This window comes from Cinclus cinclus, chromosome 18 (genome assembly GCF_963662255.1).
Source record: "Cinclus cinclus chromosome 18, bCinCin1.1, whole genome shotgun sequence".
Lineage (NCBI taxonomy): Eukaryota > Metazoa > Chordata > Aves > Passeriformes > Cinclidae > Cinclus > Cinclus cinclus.
The window spans coordinates 9,562,953-9,590,864 of record NC_085063.1 but is presented as its reverse complement, the minus strand read 5'-3'; the positions used below and the strand labels follow the sequence as shown (position 1 = coordinate 9,590,864).

The window sequence follows — 27,912 nt, the reverse complement described above, 5'->3', positions numbered from 1 at the left end:
TTATCAGCCATAGCTGTCTGCTACGCAGAGCAGGGAATTCCCCCATCTAAACTGAGAAGGAAAATCTATACATCCTCCACAGAAACGCTAAGGCACTTAAGGACAAGAAAAAAAGTCTTGCTCAAGACATATCAGAGATCCCATAAACCTCCCTCTTTCCTGATTTGCCACACAAATTTTATAGGTGGAATAAACTGAAATCCTGCATATGACCATTGCCAGCTCCAGGACAGTCAAAGGCAGTCTCCATAGCAAAGGGCACGGCCATTCTGTCCACTTCTAATCCCAGAAAATATCACTGCTGTGCCCAGATGGCCCCTCTCACAGGAGACTTGCTGAGTGCTTTACAAACAATAATTAATTAAGTCTCACAACTCCCTTGTGAGGCAGCTCATCAGCACCAGGGAAGGCAAAGCGACACCTGGAGTTTCTATGATTTGGGAACAATTTGGTGCGGAGGGTGGATGCAGATTGCAGGATTCCAGTTCCTGTGCTCAGTTTCTCCTGGCTAAAACCTGTTTCTGTGCCTGCCAGTGATGCTTGAGGTATGCAGGGCACTGCATCCCAGGCCAGCAGAAATCAGGGAGAGCCCTGGCATGAATACTAAAAAGCACAGCTATAGATTAGGACTTCTGCCTTTGGGCTTTTTTTTAATCTTTCTCAAGGTGACCATGAAGCTGCTAAAGTTTAACCCCCAAAATACATGCAAGACACTGGAGCACCATGCAAGCACTAGGAATGGCCATCCTGGACTGGGAAATCTCGTGCAGGGACTCAGCTCTTACCGATGACACAGAAAGGCTTGCGGGCAAATTTCAACCGTCCCCTCCAGCCCCGGTACCGGCAGCAGCAGCCGGCGGCCCAGATCCGCACAAAGTATTCCACCCCAAACACCACAATGGTGACGATTTCCTGTGAGGACAACGGTGACATTAGAGGGGGGGAAAGGATGATGGAGAACATGCTCCGGAATCCAGGACAAACCCACGGCCTCAGAAAAATACACCTCAGAAAATATGTCACTGAGCTGTCTGCACCACTCAACAGGGAGCCCAGGCTTGAAAGATCATCAGATCTCTGCTTCTGTGTGTTCCCTCCCCAGGGTGGTGAGAGGTGCTGCACCTTGTAGTGATGAGCTAGAGTTTTACACCTCCTCACGTTGTGCTTGTTCCCCCATCAAAGGACTGATGAACACCTCGTTGTCTCCTTACCACCAGTCTCAATGCTGAGGGAAGAGCAGAGATGGCAATCACTGAATAGAAATAATCCTAGGGGATGACAAAAGGGGATTTCAGCTTTTTCCCTAGAAAACTGGCCTGGTTGCCTGTGTATGCTGGGAGATCTGGTGCAGGCATGCAGCATCCCTTGATGCCACATGAGCTCTTTCCATCTCCACCTGAATATCCCATGCATTCTCCCTTCTCTCTGAGATCTTGTCTCACCTTTCTCAGATGTCAAACCCAGTGACGTCCTAATTAGTCTGCAGCACCTTTTGATTTGATATAGGGAGAGAATGGGGAAGAGGAAAACAGACAAAAGGAGAGGAGACAGGTGAATCCAGAAGCCCCAGGTTTTTAAAAAATTTTTCCTATTTTTGACCCACAGGCCTGAGTGGTGCCCTTCTCACAAGGGACAGCTCAGATTCTTGCCTCAAACACCCCCAGTCTCAGGGGTTGGTGTGGTTTTGACTTTATTTTAATAACTCACTGTCAGCACCCACTTACCAGGATGTAAAGGGCCCCTTCTGAGCTGTTCTGGTACTCGTCAATGGTCGAAAAGACAGACAGCACCAGGCAGGAGAACACTAGTAGAAAACTAAAGAACACAAAAAGGGAAAGAGAGAAAGAAGGTCAGTCTTAATGGCTGTAAATTTTCATACTTGTCCAACGCACTCAGAGAGCAATTTTGGACACATTTCTCCCTGAGTATTTACTGCACAGCTGTTACACCACCATGTAAAAAGGGTAAGTCAAGTGCCCAGTTTTGCTAACTGGAAGGTTATGTGTGGATTGACAGACTGGACTATCCCCAGTTTGGCCAGTGCCTCCCAGCTGGCAGCTCTAATCACTTCCGACATATTTTCCCCAAGGAAGTGTCAGCTCTTTCAGCAACACATGCCCAAAAGCATCCAAACGAGCAGGGACATTTCTAACTGGGATAAGAGGGGAGCAGACTGGCTGAGGAGCAGGAGCATGGGCTGAGCATGAGCTCCACTCATGCTCTATTTAAGCATTTACATCCACAGAAGCTCACACAGAAGTGGTGCTGCAATTCTTGCCAGAGTAGGACATTTTTGGGTGGATTTAATGTTCCTTTCTCAGACAGGTACTCCACATTAACTCCCCGCTGCCTGGAAAGCCTGATGACTTTTTGGGTTTGTTGGAGCATCACTGGGAGGTGGGTGATTGTTACTCTGCTCTTCTATGGCCAAACATGGGACAGAGGACGGGTTTGGTCCAGCCCAAGGGAATGTGATTTTAGTGCTGTTGGCACTGGGGAGGGAGCTGAGCTGGGCTGGGCTCTGTCCCAGCTCTTCAGGGACAAAAGAAGCCTCATCCTGCCACAAGCTGCAGGGATACAACCCTGATATCAGCTCTCTCAGTCTCTAACTTAACCACAGAATCTGGGCGATGCTCAAACCCCAGCATGCATCCAGATCTCATTGACATCTACATCCACGGGCAGCCTCCCAGAAGCAGCCTGGGCAGTGCCACCCCAGCCTGTCACTCACTGCCTGCCCTCATCAAGGCTGCCCAGTGCTGGATGTTCTGATGCAAATCAAAGGGCACAGAATGAGTGACAGGAGCTTGACTCTCTTCTGACACTCGGCGCCCGAATCCACAGCTGCTGAGGTGTGCTGGCATCTGCTCAAGGATGGAGGCTTCCACCCCTGCCCACTGCTTGCTCCAACAAAAGCAGGGAAATTAATTTACTCAGGATCGATTTACTAATACAATAAAGTAGGCCAGCGCAAGGAGAAACTAAAAGCTGCATTCTTTAAGAGCATTAAATAATTCATCTGTCTGACTTTGTCTCACATTCCTACAAACTGCATTGTGAATATTTATAAGGTTTGGTTCTGCTGGTGGGGGCTGATGCTTTTCGGTGAATAAAGAAAAGGAGTTTCACGCCACCAGGTCATGCTTGTGGCTTTGCAGTGGCCATTAATGTCATGGTAATAAGTAAAAATAGAGAGATTTGCAGTCTTTATTCAAACCACAGGCTGAAACGTGGTGGTGAGGTAGGGACTGCTGAAGGTAAAGGACCTTCAGAGCCATCTCAGCCAAGGCTGAGCTTTATCAGCCACAACATGAATCCAGCAGATAATTGCCTGATTTCTCACTGCAAATTTCTCCTTCTCACACCAGATTTGGTGCGCAGACACTGCAAACAACCTCGGGAGAGTAGGAAAACCTCACTTGCAATCCTACTCATGATGTCGCTCAATGCCTTGTCTAGGTCTCACTTCTTTTCTCCCCAAGATGTTCTTTTAAAATCCTTGCCATAAACACCACATGTTTTCTTTTAAAACCCTTGCCACAGACAATGCCACCACAACCTGCCCTGCAGTCAGATGGACTCCATTCATCCCAACATCCTCCAGATTGCTGGGGCCATGCCCTGGGAGCTGCAGAAGGGGCCCCACTGCTGCCCACAACGTGTCAGGGGGAGCAAAACCCCACACTCCAGGACGGAAGGAGCTGCAACTAGGTTGCTGCACTGTTGGAACGGCCCAGATTTTGCTGCAAACTTCTAAGCTGAAGTGAGAAACAAATGAATAATCAATGAGAGAAGAAAGGGGGGGGGGGGGGGGGGTGGAAACAAACCCAAGAAATAAAGGAAAGGGATCATGGGAAAAGAGAATTCTACATTTTCAGATTAAAGAAGTAGAATGCAAGTTGCATTTATTTTTGTGACCCAACATCACTGTAAAGTGTCAGAGGAATGGCTGAGAGCAAAGTGCCAAAATCAGATCAGGCTTGCACGCTGTGTCTGCTCAGAGCACTAAGGACTGTGGACCTTGGATGGATCCAGAATGAAGCCACTATCAATTCATTAGTCCTGGCAGGGACACACACCACAAGAAAATGAGGATTCCTGTATGTTAAGTTGTCACTAGACAGATATCGATGGGACAGGAGGGGAAAAAAGGAATAGAAATTGATTTATCACTTCAAATGCCAAGGATGGAGTGTGCAAGCCATGGTTATGGGGAGAGCTGGGGCATCTCCAGGTGCTACTGGAGCAGTTGGACACCTGGGTTCTGCTTCTCCCCCTTCCAGCACATCCCTGCAGCCTTATCCCCAGCCTCTCTGTGCTCCTCAGCTCCCCAGGGCCAGCTCAGAGCTGCAGCAATTTCCACTCTGGGCTCCCCAGGGCTTCCATTGCCAGGGAGATCCGATGCAGATCAGGCTGGCAGAGCCAGCTTTAATTACAGCTCTGCCGAGCACAGGAGGCAGCAGGGAATGCACCAGCTTCTCCAGCAGAGCGTGGGAGATCCATGGCCAAATCCCACAGGGACAAAAACCTCCCCCTGGCTCAGTCCCAACAGGTAAGGAATCTCCCTATCCCAGCCACCAAGTAAGGAGCAGCACTGCCAGCAAGGGATGCAGGCTCTGGATCAGCACAGGACGAGCTGCACACACATCCCAAAACAGCTCCACGGGGATGCACAGCTTCTCTGCCTGACCCTGTGGCCCACCAACCTCTGGGGGGCTGCAAAAGGACACTCAGAGAAGGACACCTTTCTGCAAGGAAACTTCATTTGGGGGTGTTGAGGTCTGTCTGGCTCCTGGTAGGCTTTGAGGGATCTGCAGATCCCCTCTGGACAGAGGAGTGGAAGAGGGAAACTGAGAGGTACGTGCACGTCAGGGCATGTATCCTCTGAGCTGTCACAGAGGGAGGGTAGTGGGGAACAGGAAGCTGGACTCTGCTTTAATTCCACCTAATCTACCCAGACAGATCAGGAAAAGGCTTCAGATAATAATGGATAGCTAAGGGAAGGGGAACAAGCCAATAAATAGTGTAGCAGTCGGGATGAATCTAATTTTTAAAGCTACGTATCTAATGAAAGCAAATTATGTCTGCAGCCTGACTCTGGGAAATGTTAATGTGCAATAAGGAACATTAATTAGGTCCCATCTAATGATTTTTACATTAAAGATGCCAATTCTGCTTGAAACATTGGAGAAGACAATATCCTCCTCCTGAGCAGACAGGTCCTGCCTGATGCATGGCTGGAGTCAGCATCCAGCATCCCCAAAAGTCTGGGCAGGATTCAGGGTGGTTTGGGACCACTGTCTCCTCTCCACAGTGACAGGAAGGAGAAACCTGTCTCCAGCCTGTTGGAGAAGGACACCTCATTGCATTTTCTCACCCACCACTCATTCCTGCAGGCCCCCAGCACTTTCTGCTGCTCTGGCATCCCCCCATACCTGTTGCTGAGACCTTTAAGCTCAGCCAAGACTCAGCTGTGCAAATCTGACTGCTGCTAATGCCAGTAAATCCAAACACCTCCAAAGTCTGACTTTACATCCAAAGGTTATGTTGACTTAAAACACCCGTGCAAGCTTCTTATTACAATTTTTAAATCCCAGCACAAAATATGCATATCCAGATTTCATATCCACTGTGCTTCAGGTTAGCAACAGAAAAAAGGAATGACTGAATTCTCCCTTGGAAATAAAAATACTCCAAATGGCATGAAACATGAAAGATTGTCCTTCTCTGTTTTGGTTTTTTTTTTTTTTTTTTCTTTCCTCAGTGAAAGCACATGATAGAATCATCCTAAAGCTTCTCAGGTTAATCGTCTAATTTGCCTTCCAAAAGAAACCCCCTTGGAATCTACATGCACATTTACATAAGAATTTTAAAAGGCCTCTAAATTTATCCCTGAAATACTCATATTAAAATAACATTCACTGACATTCAGAAATGTTGGGGTTCCTCTGATGGAGCACCACTAATTAGCAACTGGATTCCTGGATGTGATGGAAATGGATACAACACAAGGAGGTGACAGAAACTTGTAATAAGTCACTATGCCTGTTGCCCACTGATGGCTTCCCCTAGAATTGGGAAAGGCCATTAATGATTTGTTTAATTAGAAGGGGCAAAGCTGGAAAGGAAAGACTACACTACACTACAGACATTCAAGAGCTGCACAATGAAAAGCAACTTAAAACATTTAAAACACTTGAAAATTACTTTGGGGATGTAAACAAGGCATTGATAATTGTGCTAAAATAAAACTGACATGTTTATGTGCAATCCAGCTGCAATCCCAGTAAATCCTGGGATTGCTGTGGGCTCTGTAAAACGCTGCAGTTCAAGTACCTAAAACTTTGATGTAAATTAAAGGCCAGGAAAATACACAGCAAAGAGAAACAGAGATTGGCAAACGCCTTTTAGTGCTCAGAGAGCCTCGGAATCAGAATGGGAGTATTTGCAGCTCCATTTAAACCTCCATTGAATAGGATACAAAACACTGAAAAAACTGTGAGATAAAGACAAAGTGGGATAAAGACTTTGTCGTATGGCACCTACCCTTAGCCAGGAGCATCCATCATCTTTATTCATGTAAGCAATCCTGCTGTGACTTGCAACCTGGCTGCTCATTTCCAAGCTGAATAGAAGCCTAAATATCTCACTCTGGGTTCCCACATCCCTTGGTCTCAGCCAAAATCATCTCCCAAGGCATATTCTGTCACTGGAAGAGCTGGAAATAGAAGTGGAGAATTCTGCCTTTTGGTGCTGTGCCTTAGTAAATGCTCTCCTTCCCAAAAATAACTCCTGATGGCATCTCAATCCCCTCATGTTTGGTCATGCCCAGCCCTATCCTCCGTCCTGAGATTTTGCTGCTTGGATGAGCCTGGGGATCCCTCAGCATCCCTGTGGGTAGGAAACATTGTTTGTGGTGAACACGCTGGCTGGCTCCAAGGCAGGGATTGTCATGGTTTATCAACTTTTTAATGAATCATTATCAAAGGCCTGTCTGGGACAACATTTACAGCTCCTGTGCATTCTCAGTGCACTCAGGTGATGCCTGAGCAGCCTTGATAAGAACCCCCTTGTCCGTACAAAGCCATAATGAGCACTAAGGACTGTGGTGTGAACTGTGGAATGGTTTGGGTTGAAAAGGACCTTAAAGATTACCTAATTCCAAGCCCCTGCCTTGGGGCTGACACCTTCCACTGGAGCAGGTGGTCTAAAAGGAGCACTGGAGCATCTCCAGAGGACCAAAGCAGTGCTCCAGGGAAGGCTGTGGTGTGCACAGTGAGGCTCTAGATGGTGTGCTGGGAGGTGAGGATTCATCAGGCTACAGAGAAAGAGCTCCCAGAGATCCACGTTAAAGGGCTGGCCCCGGGATGGGAAGGAAAATCATAGAATGGTTTTGGTTGAAAAAACCCTCCAGCATCTTTGAGTCCAACCCTTCACCAGCAATGCCAAGGCCACCACTAAACCATGGCCCCAAGTGCCACATCTGTGGCTCACAGCTGTGAAATCCCCCTGTAAGTGCATGGCAAAGTGGTACAACCAAGTCACAAGAAAACCTCTTGCCCTGCCTCCCTTCTGTTTAGGAGGCACATTCCTCCGAAATAAAAGCGGGATTTAGGAAATTTTTCCTTCAATATCCACCACTTCTGAAATCAGTTTCCGCTCCTAAAGCTCCTACAGCCTTTTGCCCTTGCTTGTAACAGGAGTGCCAGGTTCTGATCCAAACCCATGGACTGCAGGAATTTGAGCTGAAATTGGGTTTCCATGAAATAACTTGTTCCCTAGTCCAGCAAAGGACTGTGTATCTTCACATTTAGGAGCAAGAGTGAGCTTAAGAGCTTTTCTGGATTGAAGACTCAAAGAACAAAAGCCGTCTGGAAATGCCAGGGAATGGAGATCAAGATCTGAACTCTTACAGTGGGAAAAGGAGTTAAATGTAAGGAACTGCTTGGGCTTTTTACAGGCTGGCTCTAATCATTTAACTTAGGCTGAATAAAAGCCTTATTAATAATAATGACTGCATGCAAAGTTCTAGCTCCAATGTTCTGCTTTGTCCTCACCCAGAATGAATCACTTGGAAGTGCTTGTCTGCGTATTCTCCTTGCCCTGCACACGCAGCCTCGGAGGAGCCAGATGTCTGGAGGAAAACCCAAAGTATTAATCAAGCCCGTGCACCTGCCAGAAGAGTCTGTTCCTGCTGGGATCCAGCTCTGCTGGGCTGAGGCTTTCTGTCAAAAAATTTGGTGGGGAGAAATATATTCATGCAGCTGCAGAAATGGTTCATGGGAGAGAATCTTAAAGCCCACGGTGCAATTACAGTGCATTGGGAGGTAAATTAAGAGTATAAAATATTGGACATTTAAGTAATTCTTAAAATGTCTGTGCAGGCATTTATTCAGATCGTGTTCATTGATTTTAATGTGAGGGAAAGTTGCTGTCTCATACAATATCCACATTATTCAGATTGAAATCTGAGCACTGCCTCTCATCCCACAGGGTATTCCCCCAAAAGAGCCTCTGCTTCCTCCCCACCCTGGAGAAATCATTGCTAGTGAGCACAGGAATACAAACCTTCCTGATCCAACCTTTATCCTTATTTGAAGATCAAGTTATTTCTGTTTCTTAAGCCTTGCTTTTCCACAACACCTCAAGAAAAATAAATTTCAGAAGCCAAGGAAATGCTGCATGGTTGGAGCATGCAGGAATTAAAACTCCTCCTGTTGAGGTCAAACTCCTCTGACTGACCTGGGCAAGTCACTCGATCTGACTTAGGTGAGCTCTAAAACTGGGTTAAAAGAAAGCTGTCCCTATAAAATGTAATGCTGCATCTCATCTAAACATTCCTCGAGGGAATGTGATACACAAAAATAGGCTCTGGTCTAATTGCAGATAGGAAGATTGTCTCCAATCGGGCTGGTTCCTGTGGCAGACAGGAATAGGAGCTGGTTTTCCAAAGGTCTGTCCCAGAAGCAGTGATTCAGCTGGAACCCGAGGTTTCCTGCCCACAAAGGATGAGCTCCATCCCCCTGAGCTCCTTGAGCTTCACTTCCCCACCTCTGACTTTGCACTAGTACTACATCAGCATGAATTTCAGCACCTCAGAAACAAAAATCCTCGCTGAGAGCATCCTCAGGGACCTGCTGCCACAGGGGCTTGGCAGCTCTCAGCAGCCACCTGAACTGTCCCAGACCCACAGAAGGCAACTAAATGGCTCAAAATCCTTGTGCTGCCTTTAAAAACCTCCGTTTTCCCAAAGGTGACACTCTTGGCTTGTGCTCCTATAAAAGCAGGACCCCAGAACTGTTGCTCTTGGGCTCCTTCCCAGCTAAGAGGGAAGGAGAATGGTCGAGATACTGGCAATTTTGAAGGCACTAAGATGTCCCAGTCACTTCCCAGGGCATCCCCAGCTTCATCCCTTGATAATTAGAAGACGAGGAGGTGGTTTCTGAGAATCAGAGGCTAATGGATAACACCAAAGTGTAAAATGAGAGGATTACCAAAGCCCCGGTAATTTCATTTGTTCATTTGTTTGTTTAATTAACAGAGTCTTGGGGAAAATAAGGAAGTATTTGCAAACTGCCCATGTAAAATCTAAGAGTTGGTAATTTCAACATCTGTTTAATTTTACCTCTCTTACCCAGGTATTGAGTAGGAGCTCACAGCCAAGGTGAAAAAGAATTGCCTTATAGCCTTTGGATTTCATTCCCCAAAAGATTATGACCCCCAAACTGGGTAAAAAAAAAATGTGACCTGAGGAATAACAGGAATGCCACAATAATCAGGATTGATGTTCCCTCTCACCCACTCCAGCACAAATCAGGAATAATCCCCTGAAAGCCAAGGGGGATGCACTGCCACAGGAGAGGCTCCAGCTCAGCTGGGTCCAAACCCTGCAGTGCCTGAGAGACACCTGAGTTTGGCACAAGAAAATGGAAAGGCAGGATTAGGTGCAGCACCAGAAATAAAAGGCCAGAGATAGTTTTGGAGCTGTGTATCCCTTCCCCATGTTGGTAGGATATCATGAGGCAGAGGAGGCAGAACATGGCCCTGGTGCTTTCCATGCCTGTGAAGCTTCTCCTGACAGGATGGGAACATTTCTTCCAGGAGCAGCATCTGGGCCATGCAGACAGGCAGCCCAGAGGAGCTGCCCAGGGTGAAGGGATGCAAAACAAACTTGGATCTCTGGAGAGCTCAGCATTTAGAAGACAGTGCTCTTTAGCCCTAAAAAATTGCTGAACCAGCCCAGTTATGCTGCAGGGATGGGAGAACATCACACCAGCTGCCAGTCAATCCCTGCTTAACTTCACCACTAACAGAACTATTTTGATAATATATCACAGGCACTGCAATTCTGAATTCAAAAGTCCTTTTCCACCTTTTCCTCTCCATCAGCAAAGTTTCCCTGAGCAGTGCTCCCAGATCTGTGCTCCCCAGGAGTGATGGGGACATCATCCTGCCACCACCCACACTGGCACCTCCTCGGCTCACAGCAGAGAACGACCAGCTCACGACATCTGCACAGACAGTGCCAGGTCTGCAGGGCACAGCCTCTCTTTGCACATCATACATTAATCCCCAGCACCAAAGGACAATTAATTGCTTCTGTCACCTCTCACTTCTTCCCTGGCATCACCCAAATTCTGCAGGTGGATGGCCAGGTGTGGATGGGAGCGGGTGAGCATGGCTCACACACTGAGAGCCTTTTGCAGAGGGAGAGGCTGCCCAGAGAGCTGAACCCTTCAGAAAGTGGAGGAAAGCCATGGTCTTGCCACAGGAAATCAAGGCAACCCCAGTTAAGGAGGGAGCCTCCTTTGAACTGGGCAGCTCTGGGGGCCTGCTGCAAGCAGGGCTGGGGGTGAGAGCCAGCACGTTCAGGTCATGGCTTTTGTGCTCACCTGAATACTTGCAAAAAAGATGACATTACCTCACTCAAAGGTCCCCCAAAACCTCCATCAGTGGAAGAGGGGAGGAATGAATGCACGTCCCCCCAGCTGTCCCTGCAATGCAGCAGTTCACAGGACAGCACAACCTCTTCAGTTAAGGCTACATTACCCAGGCAATTCCCAAACCTGACTCCTGTCCCTCACTGCTGCTCATTGCTATGAACCACCCAGACATGGGCTGATGGGAATCAGGCCCAGACAGCACCAACCAGGTGGTGACCAAACCTCTGTGGACCTCCTGACTCCTAAGGCAATGGATCAGCCTCACACGATTGCCCTGCCTGGCTGCCTCCCTGTCTCTACCTAAAATTTGGACCTGCTGTCTGATTTTCATCAAGTTTGCCAGTGATGAGCAGCAGTGAGGATAAGAACCTCTTCCCACCCCCTCCCCCCCGTTGCCACGTGAGCTCCATGGGGTTGGCACACAGCAGCCAGCCTGGGAAAGCCACGAGCTCCCAAAAAGCAGCTCCCCCATGTTCCCCCGCACAGCAAATGACAGGTTTGTTCCCTTTACTTATTTCTCTGTGCCAGTAAATACAACAATAAATAGCAAGCTGCAGGAGGCAGATGATTGTGTGGTGAAAGGTGGAAAACATCTAAAAATGATTTAAAGCAAGGAGGAGAATAGGAAGAGAGGGCTGTGGATTATAATCTCTGAGGAGGAGGAGCTGCTTGGCTGGGGAAAGGCAGCAGAGTCAGGGAAGGTTTTTCTTCCCACCCTCCAGCTCCTTGCTCCAGGTGATGCTCAGGTCTTCTGTGCAGGTCCCTCTTTGCAAAGCTCCCCAGATCCAGCCCTGGGACAGGAGCAGGAGCAGCACTGCAGGGGCTGGATCCTTTAAAAACTCCTAAGGAACAGGGACACAGGGCATGGACACAGTAAAGCTGAAGAGAGATTATCTAGCTGCCATTTCAACACGCTGGTAAATCAAAGTCGATGGAAGCCATATGCTCTGCTGGGAAGCATCCATCTCGTTTCCAGGGAAACATCCTTCCCGTTTAAAATGGCAGGCAAAGGCTTGCAAAAACCTGCTTTTAACCCCCTTTTCTCAGGCATGATCCAAGTCCCCCAGCAGCTCCCCCAGCCCTGCAGCATCGCTGTGCTGCTGCCTGGGAGAGCTGCTGCAGCTTAGCCTGGGAAGAGAAGGAGATGCTGCTTCTCCCCTGGGGTCCAGAGGAAATCAGAGCCAGCCTGGCAGCAGTGAGATCCCACATCAAATTCCCAGCTTACTCCCATGGCAGCTCCAGAGTTCATTCCTCTGGAAAAACAAGGACTCTCCCGCCTGGGTCACATCCAGCAGCTCCACTCGGGGATGCTGCAGGTGCCTGGTACAGACACACAGAGATGTGCCCAGCTGTGGGGTAAGACCCTGCTTCAGCAAGGGAATGACCAACAGCAGGACCACGGTTGGGTTTGTGCTGCTCAAACCATCTCCTGCAGGGCTGCAGGTACCACCCACTCCTCACAGGCAGCGAGCACAGACCTGACCTTGGGAATTACGGCAATCCGCAGCCAGGACTGCAGGCTCCAGGAGCCACAGGAAAGCAGCACTGAGCTCAGCAGCTGGCTGCATCTGCAGCTGGCCCTGGCTCTCCTGCTCTGCATCTGCACCTTCTCCTTGCTCCCTCTAAGCCAGAGGTACAGTCCTGAGTCTAACACAGCCAGGCTGGTGTGCTGGGCCACTGTCAGCTGCACGAGGTGATGGGGGTGTGGGAAGGAGCACTTCCAGAGCACAAGCACTTCCAAGCACCTGGCACCATGGAAGTCGCAGCAACAAACACTCCTCAGCCTATTAACGCTAATGAATTTGCATGGGATTTTGTTTTAAACCTAAGACACAAACCAGTGCCCACTGGAACAAAACTGGACATCCTCTGGTAAAGATCTTACATCTCTGTGTTTACCTGCCACCGAAGCCTCTCATTTTTTATTTTTTAATAGAATCACAGAATGGTTTGGGTTGGAAGGGACCTTAAAGATCACCTCGTTCCAACCCTCCTGCTGTGGGCAGGGACACCTTCCACTAGATCTTGTTCCTCCATGGTGTGTCCAACTTGGCCTTGAACACTTCCAGCCCCCTTTTTTTTTAAATTGTTCTCATTTATTGTAAATCCCACAAGCAGATGAAGCCAAAACCAGAGCATTTTCTATTCTGATTAGTAACTATGCCTTAAAAACACTTATAATGGAGTTCAGACACAATATTTAATAATTCAAAACCTAGGAAGGCGTGATGGGACAAGGATATATCCTGAAGGCTCCTACTCTGTATGGGAAATGGTTATTGCAGCTGGAGGAGGGAGAGGCTAGAGTTACAGCCTGGGGAGCAGGGATGCTGAATTTTTATGCTGCAAACATCCTGGGTCACTGAATTCCTCCGTACCTCAGCTTCCAATTGGAAAATGTGGTGATGGTTCCCCCCAGCACACAGGGTCTAAGTCCAGGTCTACCTCAAGACATGTCCACAGCCTCAGCAAGCAACAAATCTTTCTGGAGTAGCACAACGCCTGGCACAAAACCACCGCAAAGCTCGCTTGGAGCAGAGCCAACACAGCATCTTAAACGACAGCACAAAGCCTCACAGGAGCAACGTCCTCCAGCACACGACCCCAGGCCATGCCCAGCACCACAGCCTGGTCCACCCCAGCTCAAGGCATTTGCAACAATCTTAAATCCCTTTTGCTGGTTTGGCTCTGGATCCCGCGAGCAGCACGAATCCCCATCAGGGCACCCTGCTCCTGCCAGAGCCGGGCAGGAGTCACCTTCACTCGGTGCCATGGAGCCACATCTCCCTGGCGACTCATCAGCCGGCTCCGAGATGTGCTCGGGCTGTCTGGGAATTATGTCAGCGGGCACTGTAAATATCCAGTGGCCCTTTTATGATCCCACACACTCCTTCTACCTCCTGCTTGGCGCAGAGCCGCGTGTGTGCTCCGTGCCGCGCGCTCAGGACACCGACAGTGACACAAAGCAATGAATGGATAATAGCCAGGTAGTATTTGGAGTTGCAGCATCCTCAACCTGCTGCTAAACCCAAGCAGGAGCAGCTTCATCCTGGTTCTGTAACCCGGCCTCGCAGTATTTTCCCCATAATTAGAGGGCCTTTCCTTGCAGTCCCATGGGAGCCATATGCTGCACTTGTGAAAGGATGCTCAGAGCTGAGCTTCCTCTCCAGCACATATCTTCAGTCTTCCCTAGAAACAGCAAAGAGCAAGAGGAAGCAGGAAGGAGGGGGGAAAAAAAAGTTTAATTAATCTTCATTTAATTTCTGCTGTCTCTTAGCAAATGGAAAATAAGTGAGCAAGCCCATCAGGCCTGTGCTGCTGCCCTGGGCTCTACCAGCCCTTGCGTTTCCCAGATGGGATGCACATCCCACCAGGCCACTGCAGGCAGCAGGGAGTGCATCACAGGGTCAGGCTTGGCTCCAGCCACTCTTCCCAACATATCCCATGGGGATGCAGCTGCAGGGTAGATGGGCTTCCCCAGAAACAGATGGGGAGGTAATTCATTACCTTCATGAATTTCTCTGTGATTTTCAATAGCCATCAGCTCACAAGGGGGAAGAGCAAGGCCAGAGAGGACTGAACTCTTGGAGGCTCAGCCCGTATATGTACAGCAGGCTGGGGTTTGGGCAGGTGCTCTCTGCCAAACACACACACAGAAGTCTGTGTGCAAAGAGGGGAAACAAAAATGGCAGGTTTGATAGAAGGTGCTACCCAGGTGCCCAAGTTCTTGCAAATGGATGGGCTAAGTGCAGGCAAGATCAAGCCCTGAATTATTAGTAGTTCTCCTAGGTTTGGCTATTCCAAACCTTGGGTGGAGACTCGAGGTTGGGATATGCCGCACCTACTTGTAGATGTTTACATCCCCAGCTCCTGGTAAAAGTAGTAGGATAGAAGCAACTTTAGAGTCCTATTCATTTGTCTTATTGAGACACTTCCATTACCTTCTCCTACACTTACAACCCTAAATAATTCTCCCCATACTAAGATTGTTTAAAATCATTGCCAATTTAAAACCAAGTTTCTTAGCTACATGGTGTTATCTAAACTGACAGAGGACATGATTATGTTAGATATAAGGAAGAAATTCTTCCCTGTGAGGGTGGAGAGGCCCTGGCACAGAGTGCCCAGAGAAGCTGTGGCTGCCCCATCCCTGGAAGTGTCCATGGCCAGGTTGGACAGTGGGGCTTGGAGCCACCCAGGACAGCAAAAAGTGTCCCTGACCATGGCAGGGGGTTGGAACAAGATGAGCTTTAAGATCCCTTCTAATGCAATTCTATGATTCCATTTATCCCATTAATCTACTGATCCTCATACCAAGCCCCAGCAGCTCTCTCTGTGTCATTTCATATGACTTGAGGTGCTCCCAGCACCTGCATCTGCACTGGGAGGGGGAGGGTGCAGACCCTGTGTCTGAAGGGGCAGCTCAAAGAAGGTTTCAAATTATATCTGTTTTCTGTTCCAGAAAAGAAAAACATCATCTGCTATAAAAGGTCAGTGTAGAAATTCTTCCTATCCCTCATTAGCTGGCTCAATAAGCAAGAAGCTGCTAATTAAGAATAGTATAAAAACATCTAGGTGTTAAAAGAAGAAAATATGGAGAAGAAGAAAAATTCAATGCAAAATTCTGGTAAATTGCAGACAACTCAGGAATTTCTCTCTAAGTCTTTTCCCTTCTTTACAGGAATAGCCATACCTAGGAAAAAGACCATGACAGAGATGTGCATCCCCTACCCACAAGAACCAAACCAGACATCACATTAACCAAGTTTCTTTAGTGCTGATACGGATTAAATGCTCCGTTGCCTCAGGCTACGGAGACACAACCCTCATGAAGTGCCAGCAATTGAGTTCAAGACATAACGACATGAGGACTTGTCCCTCTGGCTCAGGGTGATGCTTAATTGGGTGTGAAGTCAGCTTTTGGATGAACACTGCCATTAGCACTGGCTTCTGTGCAGCTCCCTGAGAGGTGCTACTCCTTGCCCCCAAATTCATTGCAGGCAAATTCATTCCAGCTTTCTGCAGGCATGGGATGTGTCCAGAAAAGCCCGTCCAGGGGAAAAGGACACAACAAAATTCCTGCACTGGCAGTGTCTCAGAGGAGCCTACCCATGTTCACCCATGGCACCCCCAGTCCCTGCTCTGATACCAATGGAGACTTACAACCACTCAATACCTCATCCCTTCTAAATAATGAAAACCCCACTAATCAAAACCCAACAGGATCAGCAGAGCAACCTCTGGGGGAAAAAGAGGGTACAAATCCCACCTCCCCCTCAGCTGTGAGCCACTGAAGAGCAAGAGCTGCTTCTGGACAAGGACACACAGTGCACTCAGGTCCCCACGAGCTGTCCCAGCAGCTCCACACCCCAAGATGGACAAACGTCCCATGCAAGCTCCTACCCATGCTCCAAACAGCCTTGCTCCTGCAGCCAGGAGAGATGGGATCAGCAGCACGGATCTTCCAAAGGATGGAGCCAGTTTGAGGGTTGGTTTGGTTGCTCATTCAAGCCTGGAGTCTTTATATAGTGTCAGGGCAGGATCCAAAAGCGGAAGAGAGACACCCACTCCCAGGGACTGTAACACACACACTGAAATAAATAGCTCCCTGCCTAAGGGGATGACTCAGGAATCTCACTAGTCCTTAAAGCACAAATCATTGCTAATAAATCCCAGAAAGCTTGGAGGAAGGCCTAGCAAGAGGTCAACTGGGAAGACTTGGCATTTCCAGCCTTGCCAGGCATAAAGGAAGAGAAAGGGTGAGTAACCACTGAAAAATAACAAAGTCCAACATTGATGCAATGGTCACACCAGCCTAAGCCATTCCTGCAGCCTACCTGCCTCAAGAGCATTGAGTAGTCCTTGTTATTGGGGAGAGGTTTTGTTTCTGGCTGCCCCTCCTGGAAGCACTCAGGCTTAGCCACCATATGGCTTGAAGTGGCAGGAGGAAACAGAGCCACACTCCCTGTTTGTCCAGCTATCATATGCAGATATTCATACTCACCTATTTTGCTCTCCTCCTGAGTGAAAGATGGAGTGCTCTTACACCCCTTATTACATTCTTCACATCGGGTAACAAAACGTCCCAGCAAGCATAAACCCAATTAATGGCCACTTTGAGACTCTGAGCTGAGCACAAACCCATAAACATGCAGGAGAACGTCTCCCAGAGCTGTCATTTCACTGCCACATACAACACCCCAACAGGAGAAAGTCAATAAGACCCATTCACAGCCCTCTGCTGCTGCATCTGTAATGAACAGCAAACTGTCCCTCTGTGGGTGATCCATGGCATTGGGAAGATGGCACCTTCATCCTCCCAGCCCAATGTTAGCCCTGCTGAGGTTTTCAGACCACAGCTTGGCCAAACCTTGACCAACCCCACCTTCCTTTGCAAACCCAAGGAGCACAGACAGAAACCAAACCACCAATCCAAAATTGAATCAGGCGACAGGAAATGCTGTTAAAAAGAAAAGTGGAAGAAAAAGAACATTTACCAGCAGTGCTCCAACAACAGTTTTATGACTCTTCTGTGTCTTGAAAGCTCAATACACCAAGTCTTCCAGCTGGGACTGGCTCTTTTTGACTTGAAGGGCAGAACAGAAACTTGTAGACTTCTACTCACATTAGGGCTGCTTGCACACTGCTGTAGTATTAACAGAATAATATTTCCCCCCTTTCTATTCATTTTAACTATTCTTTGAACTGATTTTTTTTCTTTTTCCTTTGCACCTCATATTAGTTTTTCCTACCACACCAAGCCAAATCTGCAAGAAACAGACACAGCAGGCACCCAGACACAGCCTAGTGCCCTCACACAGGAGACACACGAGGTGTGCACAAGTCACCCTTGAGTCAGGATTTCTGATAGCTTGTTTTTTTCCTGGGCATCATGATAACTTCATGGAGAGTGACAGGCTCGCTGGGGAAGCCGTGTCAGGAGTGCCTGCCCTGCTGTGCTCATCCCTTGCAGTCCGTGACAGCAGTTCTGCTGCCACCCCAGCCCTAATTTGCTCCCACACTGTCACCTCCCCAGGGCTGGCAGAGCTCTAAACGAGAGAGCAGGACTGCCAGGCAGATCAGGGTTTGTTTACAAATGAGGAATTTGTGAATGCCTGGGAAAGACCCTCCGGAAGGCAAAATCTGTCCTGAAGAGACCAAGCACCAGCCACAACAGATTGCCCGAAGTTCAGATGGAGAGCAGTTGCCTCCTAACCCAGTCACTCCCTCTGCCTTTACCCGTCCTCTTTGTTTCTTCTCCCTGTCCCACCCTCCCAGGGGAGGCAGTAAAAAAAGGAGAATCTCTGAATGAAGATGGCAACTGGGCACTTCACTCTGAAACACAACTGCAGCTGCTTAGGAGCTACAACCAGCATCAACCAGGCTTGGTCACTTCTGATACTTTCCAGTCCTGTGCTGCAGATCACAAGAGTTTATCAGGGTTTGATACAAAGATTCCTCTCTCAAAACCACTTCCCAAAGGTGGATCTCAGATCCAGGTCATCCCATTTCAATGTGGATCAGCCTCATCTCTCCACCTTACCAGCTGGGGTATCCACAGTGCAGTTCTGGATTCGAACACCCCAGTTCCCACAGGCTGTGGCAGGAGGTGGGAGATGCCTCCACTCACTCCTGTTGAAAATCAGTTTGATTTTCATGCCAGTTTGAAATCATGCCAGGCTCTGTCCTTTCTCCTCCTTACCTGGACTGGTCCCACCCAGTCTCACTAAGGTGTGAAAGGGAAGTTAGGCTCCCTCTGCCATCAAAAGAGAAAAATTGGCACCTTCAGAAGGCAAACCTGCCCACCTCAGCCAGCACTGAGGCTTCTGTGGGACTTCCACAAGGAATCCAGCACGTATCTGAGCATCACCAAATTCACAATGAAAACTCACTGCACCTTACACATCTGGAACACCTTAAACATCATAAGTCCTAAGACAAATCAAGTGGCTGCTCAGTCACAAGGGCTTGCACCCAGCAACCCCAGTGACTCTGATGTAGCTTTAAATCACCTCCCTACAGCAGCAGGAGTGAGAGGTGAGAAGATTCCAGAGGTCTTCTTGCTTCCTCTCTTGGAAAAGGCAGCTCTTTGACATCCAATCCACTCAAAAAGATCACTTGGATGGATGCTTACCAACACCAAAACTTTTCCACACATCTAAAAAGCACATTAAAAGGCTGGAGTGATGCCAAAGAAAGACCAGAGAGTTCTGCAGGAACTCTCTGCTTTCCCTCATTTATTGGCAGCTGAGGAGCCAAGAAGCCCCGAGGCTGTAACGAAGCAGCTCTCACCATCCCAGCCAGTGCCTTGTGCGAGATACTCCCCATCAAACACTACAAGCAATTATTTCAGTGCTTCACAATAAATGCACAGGACGCCCCCAAGACACCTCTGCTGTCGGTGTCACAGGAGGCTGCATTTGCAGCTTACCCAGGACAAGGTTACGAGAGCCACGTGGGGAGCCGAGCTCACCACAGCTTCAGGGAGATGAGCAAGTTCACACAACTTGCTTGTCACACGGATGGCTCTTACTGGAAAACAAAATTTACATTGAAATATCTACTCTTGCAGTCCTGGCGGAATCATCTTTCGTCACAGGGGGCTGTCAGAATAGCCCAAGTCTTTTTTGTCTTGCAACCTGATTAGGAGCCATTTAAATATATGGTGGTGAAGGACCCTGCACCCACTGTCCTTCTGCACTACCTGCATTTGCCATCATGTGTTCACTACTCAAGTACATCTAAATACACTCTAAATGCATTCCAAATACAATCATGAAACTCAGTCCAGACCAGACCACCACAACAATCTGTTTTTGCAATGTGGTTCCTTTTGGACCATCAGGGGCTAAAAATCATTGCATTATTCTAAAGAAATGTGTATCTCAGTGCTGGAGACTCCTCTCTTTGATGTACAGGGACATCAGACCATTAATCCTTTGTAGGAACCACTCTCCACCTTTCTCAGCTCTACCATATCTGTTCCACAGGAGATCACATGGCAGGAAAAGGGACTGGCACATCTCCCTGTCACCACAATTTAAAGAACAATCTGTTCCTCAGGAACTAAGAAACCAGTGAGCATTTGAGTTACCTTAAAAAGGGTTATGCAGGGCTAAGTGTTTGCTACTTAACTCCCAGAAACCAAACACTAAATTTACCTGCTTTTTATTCTTGTGAGCAACACTGATGCCTGGCAGGCAAACCCTGTGCCCTGCTCACCCTGGAGACTGTCTTACCCTGTCATCCCTTCCTTCTACTGCAAAGCAAAAAACAATATCAAGAAACCTGATTTTTTAAACTACATCTCTTTGAGCTATGTCCATCTTCCCTTTAGTGCAGGATTTGGGGATTGCATTTTGGGTTATTCCTTTTTTATATATATATATACATCGAACCATATCAAGACTCATCTGGTTGAGGTGTGTTGCAGCACAAAAAGGAGGCCACCCAGGGGATCAGCTTGTTTTTCATTTCCTTAATGTCAGTGTGGGGTGAATGTGACGGCTGGAACGTGACACATTAAAGCACTGAAATCAGGTTGCTCCCACCAAGCTCTGACTAAGCAGCTGGAGAGGAGCTCGTGAGGCATCCCACCAGGAAGGGCCCCTGGTCCCTGGGGTGGACACGACCCCACAGCTCAGGGCAGAAGCACTGGAGGTCAGAGCCCAGCAGGTCCATTAAGCTCAACACCCGTGGGAGATCCGTCCTGGCCCCTTCATCCCACTCAACCTGGAGGTGGGAAGGAGAATCCAGGAGAGGTCCCTGGACATCACTGGTGGATGGGCTGAGTTTGGTGCCATCGTACCTGCCCACAACAACCCTGTCTGAGGGTGAGGGCTTGCCATCCCTCAAGGTTTGGAGATGGGCAGTCCAGAGTGTCAGACAACATTCACCCCAAATTCTGGTGTAAGAGATTATCTATATGAAATACCAATGCTTTCAATCGGTTCTGAGAAGGGAAAGGAGTCACAGAAGAGGCCAATTCTGCAAAGAGAAACCCTGGAACTCTAAGGAGGAACCTCATCCACTCTCTGTACTCCCCCTGTGCCAGCCATGGCCATGCTGGGATGCAGGCAGGGCAGGCAGGACACTGCAGAGAGAGGTGGTTTGTCGGGGTGGAAAGGGAAGAACAAATGGAATAGGGATGGTACACGGAATTTCAATAGAATTAGACAGGGAGGAAATGTTCCTCTTTATTATAATTTAAGTCCATGCACTTGCTTAATTAACTAAATGTATGGTGCACAGTATGCAGATGAAAAATGCACCCAAACTATTTTTAACACAGTTAAAGAGATGCATTAGGGTTGTAAACTCTATGTAGGAAATGCAAGAATTATGTTGGTTCCTGAGCACATAGCTTTAAAAACGCCTTTAAAAGTGTTTAAAATCCAGGCTGTTTTCTTGCCACTGTTCCAAACGCAGCCCCTTCTTCAGCTCAGGGACCAAACCTGAGCAGCTCATGCTGGGATCAGCAAATGTGTCTCCAGACACCTCAGACCATGGGATGCCCCGAGTGAGCACCTTGCTTTGGCTGGTACAGAACACAGTGATCCCTCCTGAAAGAAGATGGCAGGTAGGGACAAAAAATCACTTTCAAGTATTACAGGTCTTCCTGAACACAGGACAGGTTACAGAAACCAAACCAAGAGGACTAGAAGGTGAAAAAAATCATTCAGAGTAATAAAATGGAAACATTTTGGATGCCAAGTGCCCCCCTGTACAGAGAACTAAATTGAGATCTAAGTGCTGCTGTACCCCTCAAAAAGCCTGGCCTGCTATTTAGACACAGCTCAACTTTTCAAGTTTCAGCTCAGCCTTGAACAGAATAAAGCCATTTGCTGCATTGACAAGGATCTGTAAATAAAAAAAACCAAAAAAAAAACAGGTGAGGGGAAATAGAAAAGAAAGATGTTTAGAGAAATATTGGGTGAAGGTGAGAGATAAAGGAGGCTCAGACTTCTGGGAGCCAGAGACCACATCTAGCTACACTCAAAAATGGGGCCCACTAGGTTCAGCTGTCCATGGGGTTGTGCAAAATATATATCATATATATCATACACACAGCTCCCAAGAGCAGGTCACCCAGTTGTGTCAGTGTAGGAAGAGCTATTAAGTACAAAAATGAATCATAACACAGAAATATAAAACCGTGCGTTTTGCTCACAGAGGTAACAGCGCTTTTAGAGAGGCAACATCTGAGATGAGACTGGGGGTGGGGGAGTGAGAGATTCCCTGGTTTAAATTTCCCTGATTTCTTATGCATGAGATGGTGCGAAAGGGAATGATCGACAGCAGGAAGAGGTGGGGAATGAAATCAGATGGATTTGATCTAGGATGCAGCACTGGAAATAAATGCAACCTGCACAGGCATTTCAAGGCAGAACATCGGTGGCCCCGTGCAGATCCAGCCTGGGCCTCTGCAGGCAGGAATTTAGCAGAGGTACTTACCCAGAGGCACCTCTCATACTTATTAAAGCATCTCCATGCTGGGAGAGACCCAAGAGTTTTTGTCCTGGCTTTGGGTGCAGGGAGCTGCCTGAGCAGCCCTGGAGTATCTCCATGTCTGGAAAGGCAGCTGGGTCTGTGAGCATCTCCAAGAGATAAAACCCAGCCTTGCAGCATCACAAACTCACTCACACTGGAAATAAATCTTCATGCAACAAAGTCCCTGTGAGCAGCAGGAGCAGGGAAATAGGGGTGCTGGCAGTAGAGAGGGCTGACTGAATCCACGACAGTGGCAGGACAGGGCACCCTCATCCACAGTCTGCTTCAGGACTCCCACTCCTGCAGGATGAGGGTTAAATGTGCTTTTATACTCCAGGCTTTGGCAAAAATGACGTTTGGGGCACAAGGAGACAGAGGGACCCCAACAGCACAGGTGGGCACTGCACTGTCCTTCAGGACTTGGGAATGGCTTCAGCTCTTCTCTACAAACTTTGTGACCTTGAGGCAGTCTTGTCATCCTCCCACACCTTTGAATAAGCTTTTTATCTGGTCTGTCTGTCTGCATTACTGACTTCCAGTTACAAAACCCATTCCAGTGCTCACAGACCTGGCACAGGCCATGCCAGGCTCACCCGGGCAGCAAGGGGGGATAACTGATGCATGAGCTTATCCTGGTAACTTGGTGTGAAGTTTCCCACATCCTTCAGCTCTTCAAACACTGTAAGGGCAATCTGCCAAGGCTAAACCTATCGTGTGTATAGTACAGAAAACTGGAGTCCATAGAACCTCCCTATACAATGTAAAAAAAATCATTATATCACCAACTCTTCACAGCCATTGGTGCAATTACCACTTCAGCCCTGAATTCAGCCTGCATTTCCCAGCAGGTGCATGAGGGATGGGGGCAGAGGCTGGTTTTGCATGGCTCCCTATGGTGCCACAGCAGACACAAGTGGAGTCAGAAGCCCAGAATAAAGGCAGGTACTTGGGCTGGGGGGGATGCAGCTATGTGGTGAGAGCCAAGGGGCACTGGGAACAGCCTGGCACTGGGAACAGAGCAGTTTGGGGTGACCCTGCTCCTATCCTGGGAGCACTCCTGGGTTCCCAAGCAAATGCCACCACAGAGACCCAAACATTTCAGAAGTTAAGACAGAGTAGCTGAAGAAGACAAAGGTGTTTGTAAAGCCCTCACAAACAAGCTACCCCTGCTGTTTGTCATTTGGCTTTCAGCCCCTTCCATCTCTGCCACTGTCACCCCAGTGTCCCCCAGCTGGAGCCCCACCTGTATTTAACAGCACACTGCACACCACATCCCCACCCTCAGTGCACACACAGCTCACAATGTGAACACTTGGACCCTCCACACAGTTCCGGAAGATTTTGTGACACAAACTACCCACAAGTTCAGAGGATGTTTGGGAGCATGAAAGGTGCTCAGGATGCCCAGTGCTGGACTTCACACTCCTCATGGTAGCTGCAGCTGAGCTCCAGAGATGCTCTCTCCTCTCCTCTCCCATTTCCCTGGGGAAATGAGCTTCCCCAAGGACCCCAACTCGCTGCAGTGCTCAGCAAATCTGGCCCTTCCACCCAGCCGGGATCTCCCCTCTCCAACTGGTCCCACCAGCACCTCCAAGGAAGGCCTCAAGGTTCAAAATGGCTGAGGAGCAGAAAGCACATCCCAACTCCTTATCTTACAGCAGCATAACAGCAAAAGGATGGAAAGGGGGGGAAAAAAACCAGAAAAGGCCCCAAAAATCCTTTTGCCGTGGCTGACAGAGGCCCTGGCCATGCGGAAAAACACAAAAACAAAACAAAACAAAAAAAACATTGGCACCGAGGGTAGAAGCACCTCAGCCTTAGCCTAGGCCTGCGGAAAATCCCGGTGGGACTGTGGAAAGTCCCAGAGGGAAGGGAGTTGCAGTAACACCGAGATTTATCTTGACCCTCCCTTTGCAATCCTGGGAACAACGGGAAGTCATCTGCGCTCCTATGCAGCAATGCTTCAGAGAGTCAGGGAATCCTTCTGCCAAACGCGGGTCAGCTGGGCCATTTCTGCCCAAAACCCGGGTACCAGGGCGAGATGTGCACACAGGGATGCTCCTTTGTTTACCGCTCGGCTGTACAGGCAGGGAGCCCCAGACACTGATTAGCATTTCTTTCTAGACACATCTCCCATTCAGACGCTTCCCACGGGGGACAAGAAATACCTCCAGAGCCCTGAGCAGAGCCTCAGAACCAACCCCGGCCCCAAACCGATTGCAGCCACCCAGCAGGCAAAGATGGGGCCGGGGAGGGAAGGATGCTGGGGGGTGGGAGAGAGGAGAGACGGTGCCTGAGCAGAGCTTTTTTGTTCCTCTGCTCACAGCATTGCTATGGTGATTTCAAGCAAGACGGAGGAACCGTCGCTACCCATCACTCCCGCTGCTCCAGCCCCCTGCACCGACCGCACGAGCAGCCCCTTCCCCCGCAAGCAGGAGCGGGCAGGGGGAGACAGGGGCTCGGTGCATCGCACCCCTCCTGGGAGCCACCCCCCAGCTCTGCAGGGGCAGCTCCTTCCCCCCCGCCCCCTTCTCCGGATGGCCATCACCGCCCCGTCCCCGGGCACCGCCTGGGCTGGGGCGAGAGATGCGGGATGCGGGATGCGGGATGCGGGATGCGGGATGCGGGATGCGGGATGCAGCGGCGGCCCGGCCGGGCGGCCCGGCTGGTCTCAGAGAGGATGGGGGGGAGCGGCTCAGCCTCCGCCCCCCGCACCATCCCCCGGGGCTCCCCAACCAGCCCCGGCACCCGGCATCCCTTCCCCGCACCCGCTCTGCAGCTGGAGCATCCTTCCTCCCCGGCGCATTTGGGGGGCTGAGGGGGTGGAGGAGGGCACCTCGAACCGGGGGGGGAGGGGGGTTTCTGCCATCAGGTTAGCCCCCCACCCTTTTACTCACACGTATGCGTGGTAAATGAAAGCCCATCCCCGCGGTCTCTCCAGCACATTGTAGAGGAAATTCTGCAGCTTGCGGTAAAAAGCATTCCTTTTGGGGGGCTTCCCGCTGCCCGAAACCCCGGAGCGGGGCTTGCTGAGGATGCTGCCCCGCTTGGAGCTCTCGGAACCGGCGATGAGGAGCGCTCCGTCCCGGCTGGAGTCCGGGGCGCCCGGGTCCAGCCCCACGAAGCCCACCTTGAGCTTCTTCTCCGCGGCGGGCCCCGGGTAGACGCCTCCGTTGCGGGATTTCTGCACCATGGTGGCGGCGGGGGGCGGCGGGGCCGGGGGCGGCGGGGGCTCCGGCGGGGGCTCCGCCCGCGCTCCCCGCCGCTGCTCCGAGCCCGGCGCAGCCGAAGCCGCAGGAGCCGCTGCAATCGGCTCCGCCAGCGCCGCCCCGCCGCCCGCCCGCCCCCTTAACCCTTGGCATCCCCCTCCGGCTGCAGCCTCTCGCACTCCCCCCGCTCCCAAAAATTCGGGTTTGCAGTTCCTCCCCCGCCCCCCCCCCACCCCCCACCACCAAAATTTAAAACGGCTGCTCCGACCGCGCCCCCCCCCCCCCCCCCCCCCCAAGAAAAGCAGTGTCTGGGATTCTAGGTCCCCCCTAAAGCAGGGTCTGACATCCCACTTTCAGATCAAGGTACAGCATCTACCCCCTGCCCCCGACGCAGTGTCTGCTCCCCAAATCAGGCTCTGGCACCCCTGCCAAAAACACCACGGAGGGAGCTCCTCTGCACCCCCCGGGAAGGGCTGGACAAAACCCCGCGGTGGATGCACATCCCCGTGGTCCTGGCAGCGGCTGCAGACACTGCCACAGTGTCACAGGAGGGACCCGATCCGTGCCCCATCTCTGTGAGCCCACTCAGCAGCAGACCCGCTCAACCTCTCCGCAAATCCCAGTGTGCAAAGTCATTCCCTTTCTCCGTGCTTCCCAAACGCCAACCTATCCTCTTGGAAGCCCAAATTCAGCATTCATGCTGAAACTGCACCGTGACATGGTCACCCCAGCTGTTCAGAAGCCGAGCTCCCAGCACAGAAAGCCCACCTCCAGATGTGCTCACCCAAATCAGCTCTTTAACACCTCACTATTTATAGCCCAGCAGCATTTTTCTCCCTTACACCATGGCTGGATTCTACCCCAAGGAATATTTTCTCCTGACCCCTTCACTGGACTCAGGAGAAGGCAGGCAGACTGCAGAAGACAGGACAGAGGTGCCTGCCCTGCATAATTATCCTCCGTGGACAGGGTTCCTTGCAGTGCAATGGGAAGACCTGCAATCAAATAAAGTCAAGCCCAAGATCATCAACTTTTTCCCAGTGACATTTCTATCCCTTCTAACCCAAAAAATCACAGGTGATTTGTGGACTGCACACCTCTGCGTGTTCTTTATAAGTAAAACAAGGCTTTAGGACGCAAGTTTTTGTGTGCAAATTAAATGCAAGCTCAGGTGAGGTGCTCCTTTCATCATAAATACCTTGACACAATGTTAGTTGTTGTTAGTAAGATGGTGGCCCAGGTTTTATGGTTGCAGGAGCCACCCACGGCTGGGTTTCACTGGAAAACCAGCTTTTCCTGAAATTCATATTTAAATGAGAAAGCCAACAAAACCTTTCAGAGCATGCTTCTCAAGTCCTGGCTTTTTGGTCCTCTCCTAATTTCTCAGGAGGATCCCAGTGAGAACTAATGGATAAGAGGAGCAGTGAGATTAAAGCTGCTGCCTCTCACTCCCCAAACCCTGTCATGCACATTGAGAGAAGAGTGAGCATGGAGCAGCCCTACATTTTTTATGAACAGAACATTTCCTGTGACCCATATTCTCTCCAACACATGGCTGCAAGAGAAGCCATCTCTGCAAGGCAGGCAGAAAACTAAAGCTGGGTTAAATACTGGAAAAACAGATCTGCAAGTATGTCAGCGAATAAATTGCTCAATTCAATGAGGGGCCATTCTATTCATTATTTGTGAACACTTGTAAGATCATTAGTGTTCTTTAATAGGGTGGCCAATTACAAATGTGCCTGGCACTAATGTACAAAGTGCATTATTATAGATCCAGTGACGCAGTCCCAAAGCAGGAAATATCCCCCTCCACAAAAAGGCCAACAACAAACAAAGGAAGCAATTTTCAATTAACAAATTCAAGATTACAAATAGTCTGTGAGCCCTAAAGAAGAATCTAAATTCAACTCACTCCTCTTTGCCTAATTAGTTGGTCATTCGCAGTGTCACACTGCAGCACAGCACAGCTTTGGGTATCCTGCATCTCTGAGACCACCAGAAATTGGGAGTGGGAAAGGCAAGGGGTGGGATCTCATCCTTTCCAAGTCATGGGTGGGCTGAGGAAAGGCATGGTGTGGTTGTGGGGACTGTCAGGGGTTGTTGCTTAACTCGGGGGGAGGCAAAACCTCAAAAACAAGAAAGATCTTGAGAGCAAGTGGCATCAAGGATTACCTCCTTTTGTGAACAGAGTGGTCTTTGGGAGGTGGAAAACACCTGAAATTGTGGATGAAGGACTGTTCTAGCCTCACCCCTTCTTTGTTTTTACC

At 49.5% G+C, this 27,912-nt stretch overlaps 1 protein-coding gene across 7 annotated transcripts in view; it reads right to left on the bottom strand.

The window, feature by feature from the left end:
* The window catches only part of KCNQ2 (potassium voltage-gated channel subfamily Q member 2), a 61,838-nt gene extending 36,212 nt beyond the window's left edge, over nt 1-25,626 (bottom strand). For all 7 annotated transcript variants that reach the window (XM_062505362.1, XM_062505364.1, XM_062505363.1 and 4 more), the window contains exons 1-3: nt 25,331-25,626; nt 1,725-1,815; nt 786-912 (exon numbers count right to left, since the gene is read on the bottom strand). In XM_062505362.1, coding sequence (XP_062361346.1) covers nt 786-912; nt 1,725-1,815; nt 25,331-25,626 — 514 coding nt within the window. The remainder of the gene's footprint in view (nt 1-785; nt 913-1,724; nt 1,816-25,330) is intronic.
* Between the last annotated feature and the right edge of the window lie 2,286 nt (nt 25,627-27,912).